Raw genomic sequence first — 21,643 nt, forward strand, 5'->3', positions numbered from 1 at the left:
TTTCCTTTCTATGTTCTCTATTCTATCCATTAGTCTTTCCATACTTTTGGCTAAGCTATCTATTTTAATGTTAGATTGTGAAGTTTCATCCTTTGCAGTTCCTCTCCTTTCATTTCTAACTCTTAGCTAAAAAATTAGCTTCTACATTGACTGCTACACTTTGCATTTCTTCTAACGTTGGGTGGTTTCTTTCCCTAAGTTGGTATGCCATATCTGTGTCAAAACCATCAGGGAACTTTATTAATGCTAAGTCAGATGGGGGTCTAAGGTTAACTGGGATTGCGTTATATATATTATTTAATCTAGTGCAGTAATCTTTAAAAAATTCATTAGGCCCCCTTCTAATATTCTCATATTCTGAAAGGATTTGTAGGGGATTCTTTTTCTTTTCCCATCTATCAATGAACAACCTTTGGAAATTTTCTAGCTGTTCAATATGGTTGGCAGGAAAGCCTTTGAACCACTTCTTGCATCACTAGTCAAAGTTTGGGCAAAGAGTCTCATCTAGACATCTGCTTCATCTATTTCATGCAATTCAAAAAAGTCAGACATCTTGTTTACATGCTACTAGGTAGTGTAATGACCAGTAGCATCAAACAGGTAAATCTTACTTTGATAATCTCCAGGCATAGCATGAAGTTTGGCAAGGAAAATGAGAGGAGCATATCTGTCGACCATTGTTGTGAGTTGGGAGAGGCTGAGATGTGGGGTTGAGGTACTTGGAGATTATGCAGTAGTGGATGAAGAACCAGAACTAGCAGATGATGAATGACTAATGATAGGTTGGTGAGGGAGTGTAGGTATAAATGGTGGTGAAGAATGGACTTCAGAAGGTATTATTGTTGAAGTTGAAGGGAACAATGGTGAATTCAAAGTAATGGACAATTTTTCAGAAAGCTCAAGGGTAGTGGTAGTATTAATGGATGATTGTGGAGTTTTCAGAATGTATTCATCAAACGATTTGTTGGCCTGTTGAAGTTCAAGGTCTACAATAAAATCAGGATCTAGAACAGTTTCATCAATTGGATTTTTAGATTTTCTTCTAAATAATGAAAGATCAAATGGCACATCAAAGGGAAGTTATTCTAAAAATAACCACTCATCAGGACATGAATTAGCTTTAACTAATGGTATTTGGCTAACTGAACTTTCTTCTTTTTTATATTTTCTTGAAATCAGGTTGGGATTATCAACTACTGGGGTAGGGTTTGGATCTAGATTAGCCCTAGTAAAATGAGTCTTCCAAAAATCCAGAATTTCAAATTTTTTAATTGTTCTTGTAAGATTTTTTGAAAATAACATCTAACAAATGACTTTAAGAGGCTTAGAATGTAGATTTAGAATTTTCTTAAAGCTTTATTAGGACTAAGGATTCGTTGTTCCCCAATATGGTTGCCACTATGTTATCACTCAGAAATTTCTCTAGAATTTATCAGAAGAAAGAAAATGACCGAGGTAACCACAAACCAACTTTAGAGCATAGGCTCTAGCCAACCTAGCCTCAAAGAGGGCTCTATCTATATGATTTATCTTTGTTTGCTTGGATTTCGGACTATTTATGAATGCTCTTGAAGTTTTTTTATTTATATTCAAGATTGGGTGGTGGGATCTTTGAAATAGCTAGATAAAATGATCTCTTTAGACCATTGGGCTATGGATTCAATAGAAGGGAAGCGACACTAGATTAACTCACTAAAGGGAATGCTCAAAGGGCAAGCTAGCAAAGTAAATTGTAGGTCTTTGGAACAGGGGGGTGAAAGGGTTTTAATTATGGTGAGAAAGCAATTAAGGGCTCTCAAACTGAGATATGAATGAGGAATAGAGGGTAATCGAAAGCAAAGGGAGATTAAAAATCCTTTGATCTGAATCAGCAAGAGACAACCTAAAGTAAGGAGCAATTAAGAATTCCTTAACTTAGATATCAGTTTAAAACATTCATATGCATAACTATTAAAAAAAAGTGTAATTAAACAAATTCTGAGAGATTGTTCCAATTATAGCATTCAGATCCTGAAATACATAAAAGATTGTGGAGAAACTTTAAGAAAGATAATGATAATATAAGAAAATACTTGTTTTCACTTCTCTCAACACATGAATCCTATGAAATATCTTGTGACGCAAGGCTGACCCTGCAAACCCAGAATCATACTTCAATTGATGCATATAAAATGCATCTCAAAAATTAGCTCTTAAAATCTCAAATCCTAGCAATTTCACAAACACTTTTACACACTAGTTCAGTCAGATTCTCCTTAAAACAATCGCGCCCTCCATAAGATCGACTCATCATGCTAATGTTCTAACACTGATTCTAATCGAACTTTCGATTCAATCCTTTCTCTTTAAAGGATCGATACATATACAGACTTCAGAAATTGACATTAACTGAAGTCGATTGCAAAACCTCTGTTGCTAATTAGAACTTACCAAATCGATCACCAGAAATACACTTTTTCTCCCATTTGTGCACTGCGCCTTCACTCATACAGAATCTCCATCTTCAATCGATTTCTAGAGTTAGGCCTCTGGTCCTTCAGCATTCTATTTCAATTAATACTGCTCTCTCCAGTTTTTGGAATTGAAATCTGCTTCAACCTCGAACTCGCTTGTTTTAATTCCAACGCTCCTACAGCATACATTCATCTCAAGCTGTGACACTTGTTTATGCCCTTCAAATAAACCCAGATCTCATCGGTCCTGAAGTTGCCACGCATTTAAATCTCCAGCTAACGAATTCATATATAACCATTTAAAACAGTGCTAAATACTGTTCATAACAGTTTCATAAATATTGTTATATCAAAACATTCAATGCAACCCAGATCTATTCAACCAATGCTCGAATCAATTCACAATTAGCTGAATTGTAATAAACCACAGGAATTTGGTATTTTCCCCACGATTTGATGAGATATCAATCGTTGTTTTTAAGGTACTCCAACTCCGTCAAACACTGATATAATATCAATCACTGTTCTACGCGCTCCAAGCTTGCGATCCGATCCAAATCTCTATACTCCGATGCAATTACAATCGGCACTCGCAAGTCACCACGTTTTGGAAGCCAAAACTGTTAATAACACCCACAGTTCAGATGTGATATAATTGGAAATCGCCAATCGCTGGGTTCGGTGTCATTTCTTTGTGAGAAATGCGATATCTATTGGATCTGATTTCCCATAAACTTAATAAACCTTCCACATCCATTCCATTGTCATATAATGCGATTTTTTTTTAAACACAGTCAATCCGTTCCCATGGATTATTGGACCCGATATATCATACCAATCAACTGAATGTAATTTAAATCTGCTCAAAAGTTACACTAAATGATTTTCTTGCACCCATTCTCTGTGTTAACAGATTTCTTCCTGCTCGCAGATTCAACGATGCCAGGATCACTTTAAACACAGGAATTTCTACAATATAATATACAAATACACAGACCATCAACAATTCAAGCGATTTTAAACAGAAGACCAGTATTCGAACTCCACGGCGCACTATATAAAGAGACACAATATTTATTTTTTATTCTTAACGAACAGAAAAAACAGAGTCTCGCATTGTCTCAATTACATAAGAAAAATCCTCTGTCAAATAAAACACAGTTCACACACAACAACTTCTGAGCTTTCGCTCCATACAAAAAAAACCCCACACTCACTCCCTGCAAATTTGAGCTTTCGCTCCACACAATAACACCCCCCAACACTGCAAAGATCTCCTCGCTTATTACAATTTCCTCTCATTAATCCTTCCAGTAATTCTGCTAACAAATTGATACATAATCTTCTATTTTTAAAACTCTAACAGAATTCCCTATTTACTAGTTCTCGTGCACACATATTTAACAAATCTTATCTCTAATTTAAAATAAGGCAATCTCATACTTATTTCAATAACAAACTGTTTGAGAAGTTTTATCCTTCTCAGTAATCCCGAATTCGACCAAACAGTTAATGAATTTTACTGTGATTAGCCACAACATGTGGACAATCCTCCACATTGCTGGCTAATGCCGATGCTCCTGCATCATCTTGTCTTTAGTCATCAATCCAACTTGCTAGCTCAGCTAATGATAGAATAGCTTTACAGTCCTTTTGATCAAAATTCTATAGAAATGTCTAAGAATCCACATTACATACTTCAAATTGTGAAGTATTTATAGAAAAATTATTACAAAATATCTCAAACTCACTTCTGATTTAATCTAGGAAATGAAAATATCTTCTTGCAAGAAGATCGAGACAACTATTGAACTCTTTCATGATGTCCGATTTATTGTGGTACTGCTAGCCTTTATGGTTTTGTTTTAGCCCTTTGTGCTACTTTGTTGTTTGATCTTTCACGACGAAAGCTTCATTTACTTTTGGATTTCATCCAATACACTTTGACACTGATACTCTTTGACTCTGTTGAACTATCTTCATCTTTTCACGTGGTTGTTTTAGTTTTACTATACACTAACCTTTTTACTGCATATTTCTTACAGTAAATTAGTCAATTTCTCCCATGTCTCAGCATCAGGTAATTGGATCTTCAGCATCCTTCTAAATATTTCATCTGCGTCAATGTACTTGTAAAAAGTAGGCTTATTGACAAACAAGTGCTTTACGTCATGTTGGAGGTAAAACAAGTTTTCAAACGTCTAGTATAGTACTTTGCCTATTGGCAATGCCTTGATTGATGATGTACTGACTTGTTCCTTTGCTAGCTCTCTGATTTTGCTGTTATAATCCTATTGTGTCATGATTTTTTCATTTATTACTAAGGGACTCGATAACCCTTTTTCTCTCAAAATTTGAAATTTAGCCATAAATTTGTCAACAACTACCTGCATATTTTGACACTTGTCCTCCGAGTTTAACATGAAGTTTCTCTTGGAAAGGACCTTCCGCACTTCCAAAATTGTTTTAGTTTTGTCCTGTATTTCCAATTCCTAAAGCTCATACTTGTTTTTACTGTTTAGGAATTGGATAATTCTGGTGGCATCTTCGGGCATCTCTCCTAATTCTTCTTTTACCTTTTGGATGGCTGTTGTGGCCATCGTTATTAGATCTACCTGCTCAAAAATTACCTAAATAGATGGCCAAATATCATTGAAAGAGTCAATGATATGGGCCCATTGTAGTTCGTTAGCTTGCCCAAGAGGTTCTTTCAGTGTTAGGTCCTTCTCCATGGCCTTTATTATTTCAATCATTCTAGCAGCCTTCTGCACTTCTTCCTTGTGCATGATTTTGGTAAGCTTGCAATCAATTTCTAAGCATGTCACATTTTCTTTCAGCTTATTCATTTATGTAGCCTGTATGGACATTTATTCCATAGCTCTAACCAATTTTGTTACTTCTTCACCTGATGTACTTGCTGCTGATGTAGACTGTGTTGAAAGCTGTTCTGTTGTGGCCATAGGAGCTGTGGGAGCCAATGAGGCAACCAATGTGGAAGGAACAACTATTGAGAGTGCTGGGATGACATTTACAGATGTAGTGGAAATATCACTGTGCTTCAATTGAATTAAAGTGTCCAATTCCTTCTCTGTTTCCATGAACTGATCATTTAATTTTAGGGCTAAGTCCATCAATTCTTCATGTCTGGTTTGGTTTTCCAAGACTTCCTATGTCTGGGAATGTTGTAGCTAAGGTATCTTCAATTTCTTTTTAAGTGTTGCAATGTCATCATTCTTCTCCTTTATCAGTTGTTTTGTGGCTTTAATGTCCTTGGCATCATGTCCCAATTCAGTCACTAAGTCTTCCAAACACTTGATTATGGTATCTTTGGCCTTCGAGGAGGCCTTCCCTAACTGATATTGAGCTGAGATATTGGTCAATGAATTCTGCAATTGATGGGCCACTATGGCTTTACCTGTAAGGGTGGAGTAAATCATCTCTCTAGCCTATTTGTGAAACTCAATTTGGTCCATGGGATGAATATCCCTTGCCAATACCTCAAAATCAATCTTTTTGTAATCTGCTGATGTCCTTGGTTATTGTACAATTGGTTTTATGAAAGACAATTGCATATTTCCTTCCTTGATGTCAAAATTTGAAATCAACCTGGTTTGATTGGTAGGTGTGAGATTTAAGTATTGTGCGTAAGAATGTGCCTTCAGTTTCTAGTTTCTCATCTTCATTTCTTTAAATCTGTCCTTTATACCCTTATCTCTATCAATAGGTCTGCTAAATGAGGAGACTTCTACACTTAGTTGCCTTTCCAAGATCTGAGTCTGTGAGGCGGATGGCTCATGTGTTTCTCCATATGGAGTTGTGCTTTTTCTCATGTCAAACAGAGTATTAGTTATTTCTTCTAAGCCTTCTGTGTCTTCCTATTCTAAAATGGGATTCAACCCGGGTCTTTTGCTTCGGCTGCCTTCATACTACACATTAGATGTGTCCATGCTTGTAGTGGAGGCTCTCTCTTTGTTCCTCTTGGGATTCTTTTCCTCATTCTGAGGAGTCTGCAAAATAGTAGGGGTACTCATGGTTGTTTCTTGCTGTGGTACCTGCAGGAATGAGCTTTCATCAAGCTATCTTTCTAAAATCAATTAAGTATTCTCAACATCTACCTTTGTATTAGCCTTTTCTACAAGAGTGTTCTCCAACCACTTTGATTGATTTGCATATCTTTCAATCTCTAGTATGGGATGATGAACGTAAGGCCCCAATTTTACTTTTTGTCTAAGTTTGGTCATAAACCCTTGAGGGTCATATCTCCATATGAAACTATTTTGGAACTTCATTGGTTGAAGAATCTTAACTGATTCCTACCCTGCTTCTCTAGAGTTGCAAATGAAAGGGCCTAACAGATTTTTTACTCTGAACTGAGTCCTTTTCTTGGCTGATACAAAATTTACTTCATTTGAGTTCATTATCTGCCTATAATACTCTAAAGCAAATAACCTTGCTGGGAGGTATTTGGGGAGTTTCTATGGGGCAAGCTGGCACCCATATATTCTTATTTCTGTGTGGTTTTGGTAAAGGTACCAATCTCCCACTTTACTTTGCCTGGACAATTGGAGGACTCTTTTGATCTCCTGGCTTATTCTAGGTGGAGGACTTCCTATCAACATAGTCATGACTGGATGGACAAAAGAGTCAATGAAATTTGTATAGGTGTAAGGAGATGAATACTTGTGAAAATGTGGTGTCTGAAAGATAACATATCTGGGCTGGCCTTTGGTATCCAGCTTCTGGAGGGAGAATGGAAATCTGTCTAACTGATAATATAAAAACACATGGTATAATATAGATGAGTATTTGAATACACTCTCATTGTGCATCCTAGTAAACTGTTCATGCATTCTTTCAACCATGAACTAGGCATAATCATACAGAGTAATAGGAGGCTTTCCTACGGTTTAAATGGACATGAAGCCCAGGATAAGCTCATCAATAAATTCATAAATGGTGCAACCTAGAATACATGATATCATGCTTATGATTTGTTTGCCCCTTTCAGAGAACATGGCAGAAACATATGGAGTGGCAATTTTAGGAATGTGTTGCCCTTCTACAATGAATGTTTGAAATAATTGAGCCAGTCTAGAGGGACTCAAATTAGTGTACTGGTCTAACAGATCCCCAATGGAGAGTGGGGTCAGGTTTGGTCCTGGTTGGAGTTGTAGCATCTCATTGATCGATTCAGCTATGATAGTAAACAACACTTTCTAGTCAAGGGACATTACAAATCTCTGGTTGGGAATGTAGCATGCATGGCACATATGGACAATTTCAAGAAAGATATGTACTTGGGGAAATTTGTATTTGGGCAAATTGGATTCCCAAAGAACAATGTCATCAGAATGGTTTAGGTATCTATCTTTACTCAAACAATGAAGTTTGAGAAGGACCACATATGCACTTGTATCTTTGATTTGAACGTCCCTGTCTCCCAGGGGGAGGTGGTGTAGGTCCAAATGAGTAGTGATAGATTTGACATCCATGGCGACAGGGGCAGCCATAATTTAGTTCTTGTGGATTTGAATTTGACTTTCGCAGGTGTATTCAGAGGTTTTGACGAAAACTGGCAGTTTTGAGAAGGGTCTAGGCAATAAACTTTCAAATTTAAAGTAATTTTAATTAATTTTACTCAATTAAAGCAATTTACAGGATGAACGTTTTCAAATTTGAAAGGGTGAGTGGTAATTCGTGGTGAAATACCTGGAATTGGGTGGATTATCTACAAATTTTGAGTTCACGGCAGCTACAGAAGTTCAAATGGCTCTGGTACGGATTGAGAGGTTGATTGGGGTCTCTTCAGCTTCTTCAGGAATGAATTTGGAGTTCGATTGGTAAATTCAGCGTTTGGCGGAATCACAATGGTTCACAGAGGTTCACAAAGAAAACGAGCGAAAAAGGCGAAAAAGGGTTTCTCAGCCTTTTTATAGAGCAACGGTCATTTTTTGGTGGGTAATTTATGAATTAACAGTGGGCGGTTTATCAGGTTGAGCAGGGAGGTGGTTTCCCAAGCCATCGCACCGCTTTTGTGGAGGAGGCAATATTGAGGAGGGGTCACCCGATCTACTCCAGTGCTTGACACATAGCAGTTGGGGGCCAGGGAAAACCACCTTATCGGGCGGGTAAAGGTCGGTTATCGAGTGTAGCCGATAGGGCTGTGGACCATCAGATGAGGGAGACGACAATTGGATGGCAGTTAGGTGAGGGAGGTGCGCGGCTGATAAGAGCATGGGCTTCGAGGGGGCCCAGTGCTTTAAACTTTGGCGGTTTGGGATTAATTAACACTTAATCACAGATTTAATCAATCAGGGAGGGTTTAATGATGGAATTTATCTGTTTTGTTGGGATATGGGGTAAATAGTATAGTTTATATTAAAACTAAGGGTTGGGATATTTATTTAGGGGATTTAATTAATATACGGGAAAAGGTCTATCAGGGATTTATATAATAATGTTTAAAAATTAATATGAAATGAATGTGCTGAGTGAACTTTGACAATAAGCATAAATGTAAAATTTGCGCATTTTAACCACATACATTTGATACTTAGGATAAAACACTTTTGTGAGTTTTTTGAATGAAATAGAATTTAACATGGGGGGTTTTTACTTTTCCTAGGCAAATTAAGTTTAACCTTAGGAAAAGGGGTTTTATTAGGGCAGTGAGGGGGAAATGAATTTTATGAAGGGGATTCTAACACTTGATGTCCATAAGTCATTACGCCAAGGGTCCGGGCCCACCAAAAATTAGATAAATGCTCTAAGCCTCTTTGACTTGAAGGATCTAAAGTACTAGAAGATACTTGTGGATAGGAAATTAGTAAGTAAGGGGAAAAATGAATGAGGAGGAGTTAATCATATTAACTTGAAAACCTTTGTTTTTGCTTCCATAATTGATCATACATATTGAAATATGTGTCTAAGCATGGTGCATGTGTTTTGATCCAATCAACTTTATACTTCAGCATCCTTTCCTCAACTTACCCATTACTTACCCTTTCATTTTTTCTTCGTTTATTTGGGTGCATTTAGGCTAGAAAACCCTTATCATTCATTTTTCTTTTGAACAGTAATCTATCTAATTCTAACCTTATATCATCCAAGGGCTTAGATTAAACTGATGAGCTCCTTTTATTTTCTCTACCTATCTAATGATCAGCCAAGATTAAACTGTTTGGTCAGATTTTATTCTCTAACTATAAACATAAAATTCAAAGCATGATATAATCAAGATTAAATAGTTTGATTACCTTGGATTGTGGCATGAATAGCAAGCTGCACACAATCATTGTTATTCATAAAAGTAAATAATAGTGGCATTTAGACTTGCACACTTTGATGGTCTCTTTTTTCTTCCGGGGTTCATATATTTTCATTTTTTGTCCTTCTCTTATTCCTTTTGTCCTTTCATATTTCTTTTAGCACATACCTTCTTTACATTTTTTTAATTTTTAATATGGAAAACATTTGCAAAAAGGAAAGGTATGTATAATATTACAAGGCTTAACTTTAGTCATTCAAAATTATGAATCCTATTTGTATAGGAACCTAACAATAGGAATAAGGAACCCCTATCCACTCATCCCTCCTCTAATATATCCCATTTTGTTTAGCAATCAAGATCGAATAATAATAGTGTGTTCTTCAAAGCTAGGGTAAATAATATCATTAGTTGCCACTAAAGCATGTGATTAACCACAAACATCAACATCGACCTCCAAAAATATAATGAGTTAACAATCAAGATCCTTAAAGGTGGAAGAAGTTATAGGTGAGCTTAGTAACACACTGACAATGTCTTCTTTTCAACATTCTGCAATTATCTGAATCTAGCTCAAGGCTCAGTTTGCAGTCTTAGAAACGCTTAATGGTGTCATTCTTCTTAGTCAACAACAATAAAAAAGAAATCATAATAGTTTTCAAGGCATGATATCTATCAAGCAATATATTATTATCTACTTGAAGATAGGTAGTGTCATCACACAACTCATCAACATAATCTTATAAGTGGAAAACCTCATTAGTCGGATGGGCATTACTCTCCTCCAACCTACGAATTTCCTCCTTCAAGCAAACTTTTTCTTAATAGAGAGATCCTTAACATCATCTTTCAAATCATTAAAAAGGTTGGCCTTATTCTCAAATTCATCTATAGGGTTATGGAGTAAGCTTTCCATGGTTCTCCCTAGGACATCAACCTTCCTAGTTTTCTTTGTCACAATAGTTTTAAATAAAATAGCCTTAGTCTTCAACTAATTCTTCAGTTCTTCATTCTATGTCTACAACAAAGAAACAAAATACTGAAAGGTAACAACCGCATTATAAAGTCGATCTACTATCTTTTTCTCATAATACTTTTGCAATCTTTTACCTACTTGATAAATTGTTCACAACACCAATTCTATTGTGCTAGTCAAAAGAATAAGGAAAATTAAATGAATGTCCTATCATCAAGAATAGACACGACTCTGCATTACATCTATCACTATATTTGTGTTTACTAATCTTGTAATGATATAGAGCCACAACGACCACATTACATCCAATGATCAAATTCAAACGTTCTAACTAGCAATATTGCATACCAGCACTAGCAATGTATAGCGAAGAGGAAACATATGTGTCTACAAATAAATCCTTGAGAGGATGGATTGCATTGACAATTGGTCTAAGTAATCTTTATTTGTCGCTTTTGTGACAATGTCTATTGGAAAAAACATCATTGATTAAGCACCCATACAATTAAATATGAAAGGAACTTTCCATTCATATGCCATAAACCCTCTGACTTAATTAGATCTCCAATAAATCTCATATTATCATAGTCAATACATATATAATATGTTCTCCAATAAACCAAATCTTAATAAAATGTGATTATATAAAAAAATATAAGACTTAATTAGATTTTAGATCAATTTTATATTAGTGTATTGAATATAGAAAAATATGTTCTCCAATAAACCAAATCTTAATAAAATGTGATTATATAAAAAAATATAAGACTTAATTAGATTTTAGATAAATTTTATATTATTGTATTGAATATAGAAAAATATATTTCCTATATAGTAAACTAAATATAAGAATAATGACACAAACTACATGACTTTACATTTGATAAGAATAACGTGTTAAAAAATACCAACACTAATATATTAGTGTGATTTATGAAATAATATTATATGATACTAAATTGAAATATAAAAAATATTTTATGTAATAATTATTTATTAATTAATAATAAATCATATAATTCTCATACATATATATATTCCTTATAAAACATATAAGGTAACTAGTAAGGTTTAGTAATTGGGCAGGGAATAATTTAAGCATTAAGAGGGAATCTTAAGTTGAATATTAGATTGATTTAAATTAATTTTTTATAATTAAATAGTAGAAGTAATGTTTTCATTTAATTTTTCTGTAATTAAAAATAAATATTTTTTATTATTATTTTTCTAATTTTAAAGAAATCAACAATATTTAAAATTTAATTTAAAATATAAATTTTTTATTAATAAAATAAAAAATAATCCAACTTATTAAATTTTCATAATAATAATAATAATAATTTAAAATATAAATTTATTATTAATAAAATAAAAATTTAACTCATATTATTAAATTTTCATTTATTATTATTTTTCTAATTTTAAAGAAATCAACAATATTTAAAATTTAATTTAAAATATAAATTTTTTATTAATAAAATAAAAAATTAACTTTTTATTAATAAAATAAAAAATAATCCAACTTATTAAATTTTCATAATAATAATAATAATAATTTAAAATATAAATTTATTATTAATAAAATAAAAATTTAACTCATATTATTAAATTTTCATTTATTATTATTTTTCTAATTTTAAAGAAATCAACAATATTTAAAATTTAATTTAAAATATAAATTTTTTATTAATAAAATAAAAAATTAACCCAAGTTATTAAATTTTCATAATAATAATAATAATAATAATTTATTATTAATAAAATAAAAATTTAACTCATATTATTAAATTTTCATAATAAAAAATATTTATTATAAAGTTTAATAAATCTTAAACATATATAGATTGCAAAAAAATATACAGTTTCTCACCATCATTCGTTCTACATATAAGCATCCCAATAACAACTCTTTTGAGGGGCTATTATTACTCCACATTTTTAGAGTTAGGGTCAACCCATTTCTTCGTATTTGTATATTTACGTTACTGACGAGAGATGTTTTACAAGCCCGATAGTATATAGAACATGTAATTAAAGTAAATTTAATACATCCTGATTAATTGTTTTATGCGGATATAAATTTACTAAATATTAAAATGTTATATTATTAATTTTTTTTTCAAATTTATCTTTATAAATATATAATAAATTAAAATTAAAATAAATATAAATTATTATATACCTAAAATAAATTATAAAACTTACACCATATTAATGGATTCGTCTATCCAGGCGGAGGAATTACCAGGACGGCCAAAAGTGGCCGGAATCTGGACAAAAAAATTTCAAAAAATCTTGGAGATGCAATGTTTGAATCGTGTTTTTGATGGTGGAAATGGATTCAACACCATCAAAAATGTCTAGGACACCTAAAATTTTGAAGTTTAACAACTATAACTTGGTTTTAGAAAAATCCTTGCCGAATTTTCTCTAAATATGACCAGAATTTCAGTAGCTTTCGCGGCAATTCCTCCGACTAATTAGACTACACCCATCAGGTGTTAAATTTGATAGGTCACCCTACCCATTAGGAAAAATTTTAATGACGGTTTTATTTTTAAAGTGCCCTTCATATGACTTTAAATATTTACTTTTACAAGTTTTTTTTTAACTTCTGCGAATCATATTCATAATTGCTTTCACATTAAAATAGTGAATGTAGGCAACTAAATTAGACAATTAAAATTAACTTAACAGAAATTGAAACACACATACCATGTTTTCCATTTAAGTCACTTCAATGCCAATCCAATTAAAGAATAATATGTGTGATATAAGTTTCAAACAAAAAAACATAATGTGCATGAAATATGTAAATGTTTAAAAAAATACATTCAATATCATCATGTACAAAAACTAAATTTTGGAGAGTTTCACCAAACAAAGTAATTGTCAAAATAAATACATGTTAGGGCCATAAGGATCTGTAAATGTATAAAAATAAAAAAACAAAAACAAACTACATACTTGGACCTTCTTCTAAAAGATCTTCAAATATTCAATAGTGTCATCTAGCATGTCCATAGTGTTTGTTAGCTGCATTAAGTCCAAAAGTGAAAATTTTTAATTATTAATGACCTGCGAATTGTAACAAACTTTACAAACAATGAGTTCACCTACAATCTAGGCATACTACATTCAGAATATTAAGCTCTAATTTTCTTATTTCTCATATTTCGTACAAATTATTCCATCACTTATGGGTGTTTTTCGGACATGCAAATATGCTAATATAGCTATGGTTTGTATCTGTGAGAAAAGCCTATAAAAAAACAAATATTATGGCATTTACAACATAATTTTCCAAAAAAAAAAAACATTTTTCTCAAGCAAATAATTACACTTCTCCATCAAAGATTAAACATCTAAGCATAACCTAATGAAATTATATAAACATCTAAATGTATAAATTTAAACTTTCTTAGGGTGAGTAGCGATAGTGAAATGTGCAATGAGTAATGGTTGAAATTTGACCTGAAGTCTCGGACGAATGGTGGCTCTGCAATCTCAACTAGGGTTTGAGTTAGGGTTTGGCACTAGTAACCATAGCGGGTCGTGGAGGAGGCAGCTCTGATCCCTCCTATAGTCAAATAGTCACGAACAGAAGCAAGGGAACTGGTTTGCATCGCTTCAAGAAACCACCGGACGTGATAACTAAGGATATTAACATAGAACACATCAAACCTCACATACAGAAAGAAAATCATGAGGAAGATAGCAGGGAGAAGAGAAAGAAGATAGCAGTCAGAAAGTTGCACCTATGAGCGCGACACGGGTCTATAAACCCAAGTCGACCATTATTCCTCGGGTCATTTTAAGTGACCCAGCGCTACAAGTGCACAAAGAACACATGGTGGAACACGTAGTTATATGAAAATTTATGGGGATTTGGTCGACGGAGAAGGCCTTACACACATGGATAAGGAACCACTGGAAACCAAAGGGGGAAATAAACCTTCACCTTGGATCCAAGGGATTCTTTAGTGTGGTGTTCACAGCTTAGAAGATAAAGACAAAGTGTTCGAGGGAGGACCCTGTTTTTATGTTGTTGCAGGCCTTTACATGCAACCATGGGTGATGAATTTTGTCCCAGAATGAGAAACGTTCACTTTGGTACTGGTATGGATAAGACTATACTCCCTTCCTTTAGATTATTGGTTGTTGGGGTCTCTAAAGGCTATCGAAAATCAACTAGGGCATTTTATAAAAATATTAGATGCGACTCTCAGAGGTAAATACACTTCATTTGCATGGATTTGTGTGGAAATGGACTTATCTGGGGCACTTCTAGATGAGATCAATTTAGAAGTGTATCATGAAGAATGGGTGCAGGTGGTGGACTATGAACATGTCCCTTTCAGATGTCATAAGTACCATGAACACGGGCACCTATACAGAGACTTCCCATCAAACAAACCGGAGAACAACAGAAAAGCCACCACAAGTAAAGATCTCGAGGGTTTCACTAAGGTGGGGGGCAAAGGGAAAGGAGGAAAGCGGTACCAAAAGAAAATCAACGAGGATGGGAAACTGAGCCACAAAACTTTCAAAATCTTAAAAGAAGAAGTTTGAAACAAGGGGAAAGACCAGGAATCAGAGACTAGTACTAATGAGAAGGATAGGGATGCTAGCATGGAGGATATACCTGAGAACAACCAGCAAAAGGATGATATACCGAGCATTGTGGAGCTAAGTAGCGACCATGAGATGACCCTAAGTGAGGCAGTAAGAGAGGACCATGAACTGCAGGAAATTCTTGAGAGGGGGAACTTAGATCTAGAAAAGTTTCTAGAGCAGGGTATTGCCAAAGGGGTTGACTCCCTTCCAAAGGAGGAGTTTGACATGGTTCAATAGCTTTTCCACTGGAGATCCTAATCAAAGGGCTCTAGAGTCAAAAGAAACCATGACAACCAGGAGAATAGAGGGATGAAAACAATGGAGGAAACACCGAGGCACTCTTCCAAGAATCCGAGTAGGAAAAGAGGAAGAAAAATACATAATGAGCTACTGACTGAATGTGGAAAACTCCTAATTAACTTAGGTAAGATGAGAGATCTCACCAGCTACTCCTTTACAAACCTTTCTTAATGAAGCTTACAACCTGGAACATTAGGGGCCTAGGAAGTAAAAGGAAATAAAGAAATCTTAGCAGTAGAATAAAAGAAGAAAAACCAGATATGGTTTTTATTTAGGAAACTAATTGTTCGATGGACAAGATCAGAGAAATACATATCAAATGCTTAAGAAAGTATGAGTATCTAGAGGTTAAGGCAGACAACTCGAGAGGAGGAATTCTTATGCTTTGGGATCCCCAGAAACTTGGAATCCCGGATGTGAAAGCGTCCAGGAACTATCTATCATTGTTGATTCAACCTTTGGGTGATAGGGAGACTTACATGATTACAAATGTTTATGGTCCTCAAAAACTAGAAGACAAACTCAAGCTTCTCACCTCCCTTGAGGAGCTGAGAGAGAGATATCTTGATATGCCTTGGATTCTGGTAGGAGATTTCAATATGATTAAATCTCTTACAACGAAAAAAGGTGGCACTAGAACACTAGGCAGAGACTCCATTGCCTTCTAGAACTTCTAGTGGATGATGAAACAATAAATGGCACTTTCACCTGGAACAACAAGAGAGTAGGGGCTTCTAAAGTTGCTTCTAAGCTAGATAGATTCAGAATCTCAGAGGACCTCCTTCTCACAGGCCTTGACATGTCAGCTCTAATCCTTCCCTTTGGAGGCTTGGAACACTGGCCTATCCAGCTTGAAGCCGATTTCATGGGTACACCAAGGAACAAACCTTTTAGGTTTGAAAATGTCTGGCTGTCTCACCCTGACATCACCAGCAATATTGACAAATAGTGGATGGAAGATTTGCCCATTCAAGGCACAAAAATGTTTATGTTGCAACAAGGACTTAAACACATCAAATCCAGACTCAAAGATTTGAACAAGAAAAAGTTTGGTAATATTTTTAAAGCCAAAAGAGAAGTTGAACATAAACTCGAGGGGATTAATCAAATCATAATCATAGATGGTTTTATCGAGAAATGGAAAACTCAAGCTGAGTCTCTTCAGAAGGAATGGGAAGATAGGTGCATCCAAGAGGAGATATTTTGGAGGCAAAAATCGAGAGTGCAGTGGATTAGAGAAGGGGAAGAAAACACAAAGTTTTTTCATAAATCAACTTTGGATCACAGGTCACATAACAAAATTTCAAAACTTAGAGATTTTCAAATGAAAGAGCTTGTTTCCCACAAAGAAATGGAATTTTTCCTAGTACAACACTTAGCATTGCAAAGGAGCCTCTCTTAGATAGGTCACGATTCATTAGCAATTTCACAAAGTACATTCCCAAGCTTGTAACAAGGGAGGACAATCACAATCTTAACATGCTAGTTTCTGAAGATGAGGTCAGTGAAATTATCAATGAGATGCAAAATGGGAAAGCTCCTGGCCCGTATGGATTCAATGTGGACTTCTTCAAAGCATGCTGGAAAATAGTCAAACAAGACATCCTTGATGTAGTGGAAGACTCCAGAAGATCCAGAATGGTTTTGAAGGCTCTCAATGCCTCTTTCATAGCTTTGATTCCAAAGCAGGAAAAAGCTATGACACCGGATAGATTCAGACCCATAGCTTTATGTAATGTGGTGTACAAGATTATTTCCAAAGTGATCGCTAACATACTCAAGCCCCTTCTTCTAGCTCTTGTCTCAGAGGAGAAAAATGGTTATGTGGAAGGAAGATAGATTCTCAATAACATCATACACACCCATGTGATGGTACACTCTCTTAAGAGAAATAAGCAAGCTGGTATGATCATATAGCTTGACCTAGCGAAAGCTTATGACAAGCTAAGCTGGTCTTACATCAGGGCAGTGATGAGAGCTTATGGTTTCGACCACAACTGGATTAGATGGGTTATGGCCCTAGTATCCACAGCTAGTTTTTCAATCCTGCTTAATGGCTCGCCCTCAAGAACCTTTATGCCTTCTAGGTGTCTCAGAAAATGAGATTCGCTCTCCCCCTTCCTCTTTGTGCTCATGATGGAAGGGCTAGGTAGAGCGATCAAAATGGCAAATGCTGAAGGAAGAATCTAGGGACTGAAACTTACCATAGATGGTGTTGCTTCGACTCATCAACAATTTGTGGATGACACTATGCTGCAGGGTATTCCCACGGTCAAGGAAGCCAAAGCTTTCAAACAAATCATGAATGAATTTGCTATGGCTACCGGTACAAAGGTAAGCCTTGACAAATCAAAGGTTTTATTTTTAACACTGACATTGCTATTTAGAGGAACCTCACCAGAATTATCGGGTTTCAAAGGGATCAGTTACCTTCTAAGTACCTTGGAATGCCTCTTACGGACAAACCTTTGAGCAAGGGAGTGTGGGAGCTGGTAATTAACAAACTTCAGGACAAGATCAGGAAATGGACTTGCAGGTATTTGAATTTGGCAGGGCGTCTTGTGCTTACAAAGGTTGTCCTGCAGGCTGTTGGACCTCAGAATTACTCTCTCTTTGACAACTTTTCTCACATATTTCTCTTGTTTTCCATAAAAGATAGGTCCCCATCACTGATAAATGATAGATTTTGTCTCAAGGAAGACATTAAATGATTGACGTGTTATACTTTTATGTTTTTTCTATTTGAAATAAGTTTTTGCAAATTAGCTACAGAATGCAGCCTATTCTGCAGCTAACCATGTGTTTCATAGCTACTTCCATGGTTGAATAGTTTACAGGTGTCAAACGAAGAAACTGGCCACATGGGCATCCCTAGAATCATCTCAACATGGATCCTATCCTAGTCACCCAGCCCATATCGACAAAAAAGCCGGCTCAAGACCACAGTCAATGCTGGAGTCAAATGAAGAAACCCAGGAGAAATAGGACTGTCTGTCCACTCTTCATGGCTAATTAATAAATCTGACAGTTTTGTTGCAGCATTAACTCAGATTAGCCACCGGTGTTAATGGTTTTATGCAACCATCTTGCTTGAATTAAACTCACCTGTAGCAGATCTGTTGTAATACATGGAGACCACATGTAGCTAAATTTTCTCAAAAGACAATTATGAATGTTTTCTTTAAATCTCAGTTCTACAAAACTGAGAGGAGTTCGAAGTTTTTGGATGTATTAAGCTCAGACTTGCAGCTCTGTAATTTTGAGCAAAGGTAAGCCTTGACAAATTAAATGTTTTCTTTTTAACACTGACATTGTTATTCAGAGGAACCTCACCAGAATGCCTCTTACAGACAAACCTCTTAGCAAGGGAGTGTGGGAGCCGGTAATTAACAAAATTCAGGACAAGATTAGGAAATGGACTTGTAGGTCTTTGAATTTGGCAGGGAGTCTTGTGCTTACAAAGGTTGTCCTGCAGACTGTTGGACCTCAGAATTACTCTCTCTTTGACAACTTTTCTCACATCTTTCTCTTGTTTTCCATAAAAGATAACTCCCAACACTAATAAATAATAGATTTTTTCTCAAGGAAGACATTAAATCATTGACGTGTTATACTTTTATGTTTTTTCTATTTGAAATAAGTTTTTGCAAATTAGCTACGGCATCCAGCCTATTCTGCAGTGAACCGTGTGTTCCGTAGCTACTTCCACGGTTGAACAGGTTACATGTGTCAAACAAAGAAACCGACCACATGGGCATCTCTGGAATCATCTCGACATGGATCCTATCCTAGTCACCCAGCCCATATAAAAAAAAAGCCAACTTAAGACCATAGTCAAAGGTGGAGTCAAATGAAGAAACCCGAGAGCAATAGGACTCTCTGTCCACTCTTCATGGATAATTAATAAATCTAACAGTTTTGTTGCATCATTAACTCAGATTAGCCACTAGTGTTAATGGTTTTATGCAACCATCTTGCTTGAATTAAACTCACCTATAGCTGATCAACCATTTATGCAGATCTATTGTAATACGTGGAGACCACATGTAGCTAAATTTTCTCAAAAGACAATTATGAATGTTTTCTTTAAATCTCAGTTGTACAGAATTGAGAGGAGTTCGAAGTTTTCGAATGTATTAAGCTCAGACTTGCAGCTCTGTAATTTTGAACTTTTGTTCCTATTTATAATATAAAGCCGTGTGTTGACCAATGATCATTTGAAAGAGTATTTTCAACTAGTTAGCAGCTCAACCCAGTCAGTTGCAAAGGGCCCCTGCACTGAAGGAGGTTTTCTTTTCATTTGTTTTCTGTTCAATTTTAATTTCATCTTTTACTTTTAGCAGTGTTTGTAACTTAGGTTGATTACTTGTAGTTTTATTTCTTTTAATTACTTTCAGTAGCATAATGTTAGAATTCAATGGTGCAGTCTTGTTTCTCTTATCTATTTCATAAATGAAACTTGTTTTTTTTAACAGGGTAAGGTTGAAAAGTAATAAGGATGCATTGTTGATTAATTTACTCATTGTTTTGTTGGTTATTTATTTCCTAGTTCAAATTGCCAATGCATTGTGTGAATAAATGCTTTTGACCACCATTTTAAGTTGATATCCATCCTAAACTAAATGGCTAAACATTCATTTTACACTTGGATTGAAACCAATCGCTTACTGTCTACATGTTTTACTTAGTTCTTTCGACCACACAGTACAGAAAGTTGCTTGTATGCCATCTCAAAAAAGTTATCTTTCAAAATTGAATGTTTGGGCAAATAGAAGTACTTTGGTTAGTTTCATTCTCTGTAATGATTTCAATTTTCCTTACAACTTCACCTTTTAATTTTTGACTTAGGTTCAAATGACAAGATAGGATAGATGCTCTATTCTTCCTTCCTTTAACTTAGATTTTAATTAGTTCACCCTTATGAAATTTAGACTCAGTTTCTCATAATTCAAACTGTACATCATTAGGAAACAAAGAAACCCCCAAAACAAAGCAATATAAAATACAAAACAATGAAGTAAGAAGGGTTAACTAGCACATACAGTGCACTACACTTCATTAGCTTACGAGCCTCGGTTTATAATTTATGCAAAACAAATTAGGATACTAAATTGACTAAACATTTTGGCGCCATTGCCAAGGAAGTGTAACTAGGTAACTTTATCTCTTACATTCAAAAAAAAATTTGATATGCATAGAGAAAGAGACTCTAGGGGTAGATTTATAGCTAGAGGTAGGAGTTCAATTCCTACAACACCACCTACTCCACCAAGAACAAGAGTGTTCTCCAACCACTCCGATTGATTTGCATATCTTTCAATGTCTGGTATGGGATGATGAACGTAAGGCCCCAATTTTACTTTTTGTCTAAGTTTGGTCATAAACCCTTGAGGGTCATATCTCCATATGAAACTATTTTGGAACTTCATTTGTTGAAGATCTTAACTGATTCCTACCCTGCTTCTCTAGAGTTGCAAATGAAAGGGCCTAACAGATTTTTGACTCTGAACTGAGTTCTTTTCTTGGCTGATACAAAATTTACTTCATTTGAGTTCATTATCTTCCTATAATACTCTAAAGCAAATAACCTTGTGGGGAGGTATTTGGGGAGCTTCTATGGGGCAAGCTGGCACCCATAGATTCTTATTTCTGTGTGGTTTTGGTAAAGGTACCAATCTCCCACTTTACTTTGCCTGGACAATTGGAGGACTCTTTTGATCTCCTGGCTTATTCTAGGTGGAGGACTTCCTATCAGCATAGTCATGTCTGGATCGATAAAAGAGTTAATGAAATTTGTATAGGTGTAAGGAGATGAATACTTATGAAAAAGTGGTGTCCAAAAGATAACAGATCTAGGCTGGCCTTTGGTATCCAGCTTTTGGAGGGTGAATGGAAATCTGTCTGACTGATAATATAAAAACACATGGTATAGTATAGATGAGTATTTGAATACTCTCTCATTGTGCATCCTAGTAAATTGTTCATGCATTCTTTTAGCCATGAACTGGGCATAATCATACAGAGTAACAA

At 35.1% G+C, this 21,643-nt stretch overlaps 1 protein-coding gene across 4 annotated transcripts in view; it reads right to left on the reverse strand.

The window, feature by feature from the left end:
• LOC149182523 (MADS-box transcription factor 50-like) overlaps nt 1-21,643 on the reverse strand; it is a 237,188-nt gene that overhangs the window by 61,347 nt on the left and 154,198 nt on the right. For all 4 annotated transcript variants that reach the window (XM_089418586.1, XM_089418585.1, XM_089418587.1 and 1 more), the window contains one exon: nt 13,664-13,732. In XM_089418586.1, the coding sequence (XP_089274712.1) occupies nt 13,729-13,732 (4 nt within the window). In that variant the 3' untranslated portion in view covers nt 13,664-13,728. The remainder of the gene's footprint in view (nt 1-13,663; nt 13,733-21,643) is intronic.

The sequence above is a fragment of the Pinus tabuliformis genome, chromosome 3_2, assembly GCF_031772625.1.
Source record: "Pinus tabuliformis cultivar Carrire ecotype Pingquan chromosome 3_2, CPIR1, whole genome shotgun sequence".
Taxonomy (NCBI): Eukaryota; Viridiplantae; Streptophyta; class Pinopsida; order Pinales; family Pinaceae; genus Pinus; species Pinus tabuliformis.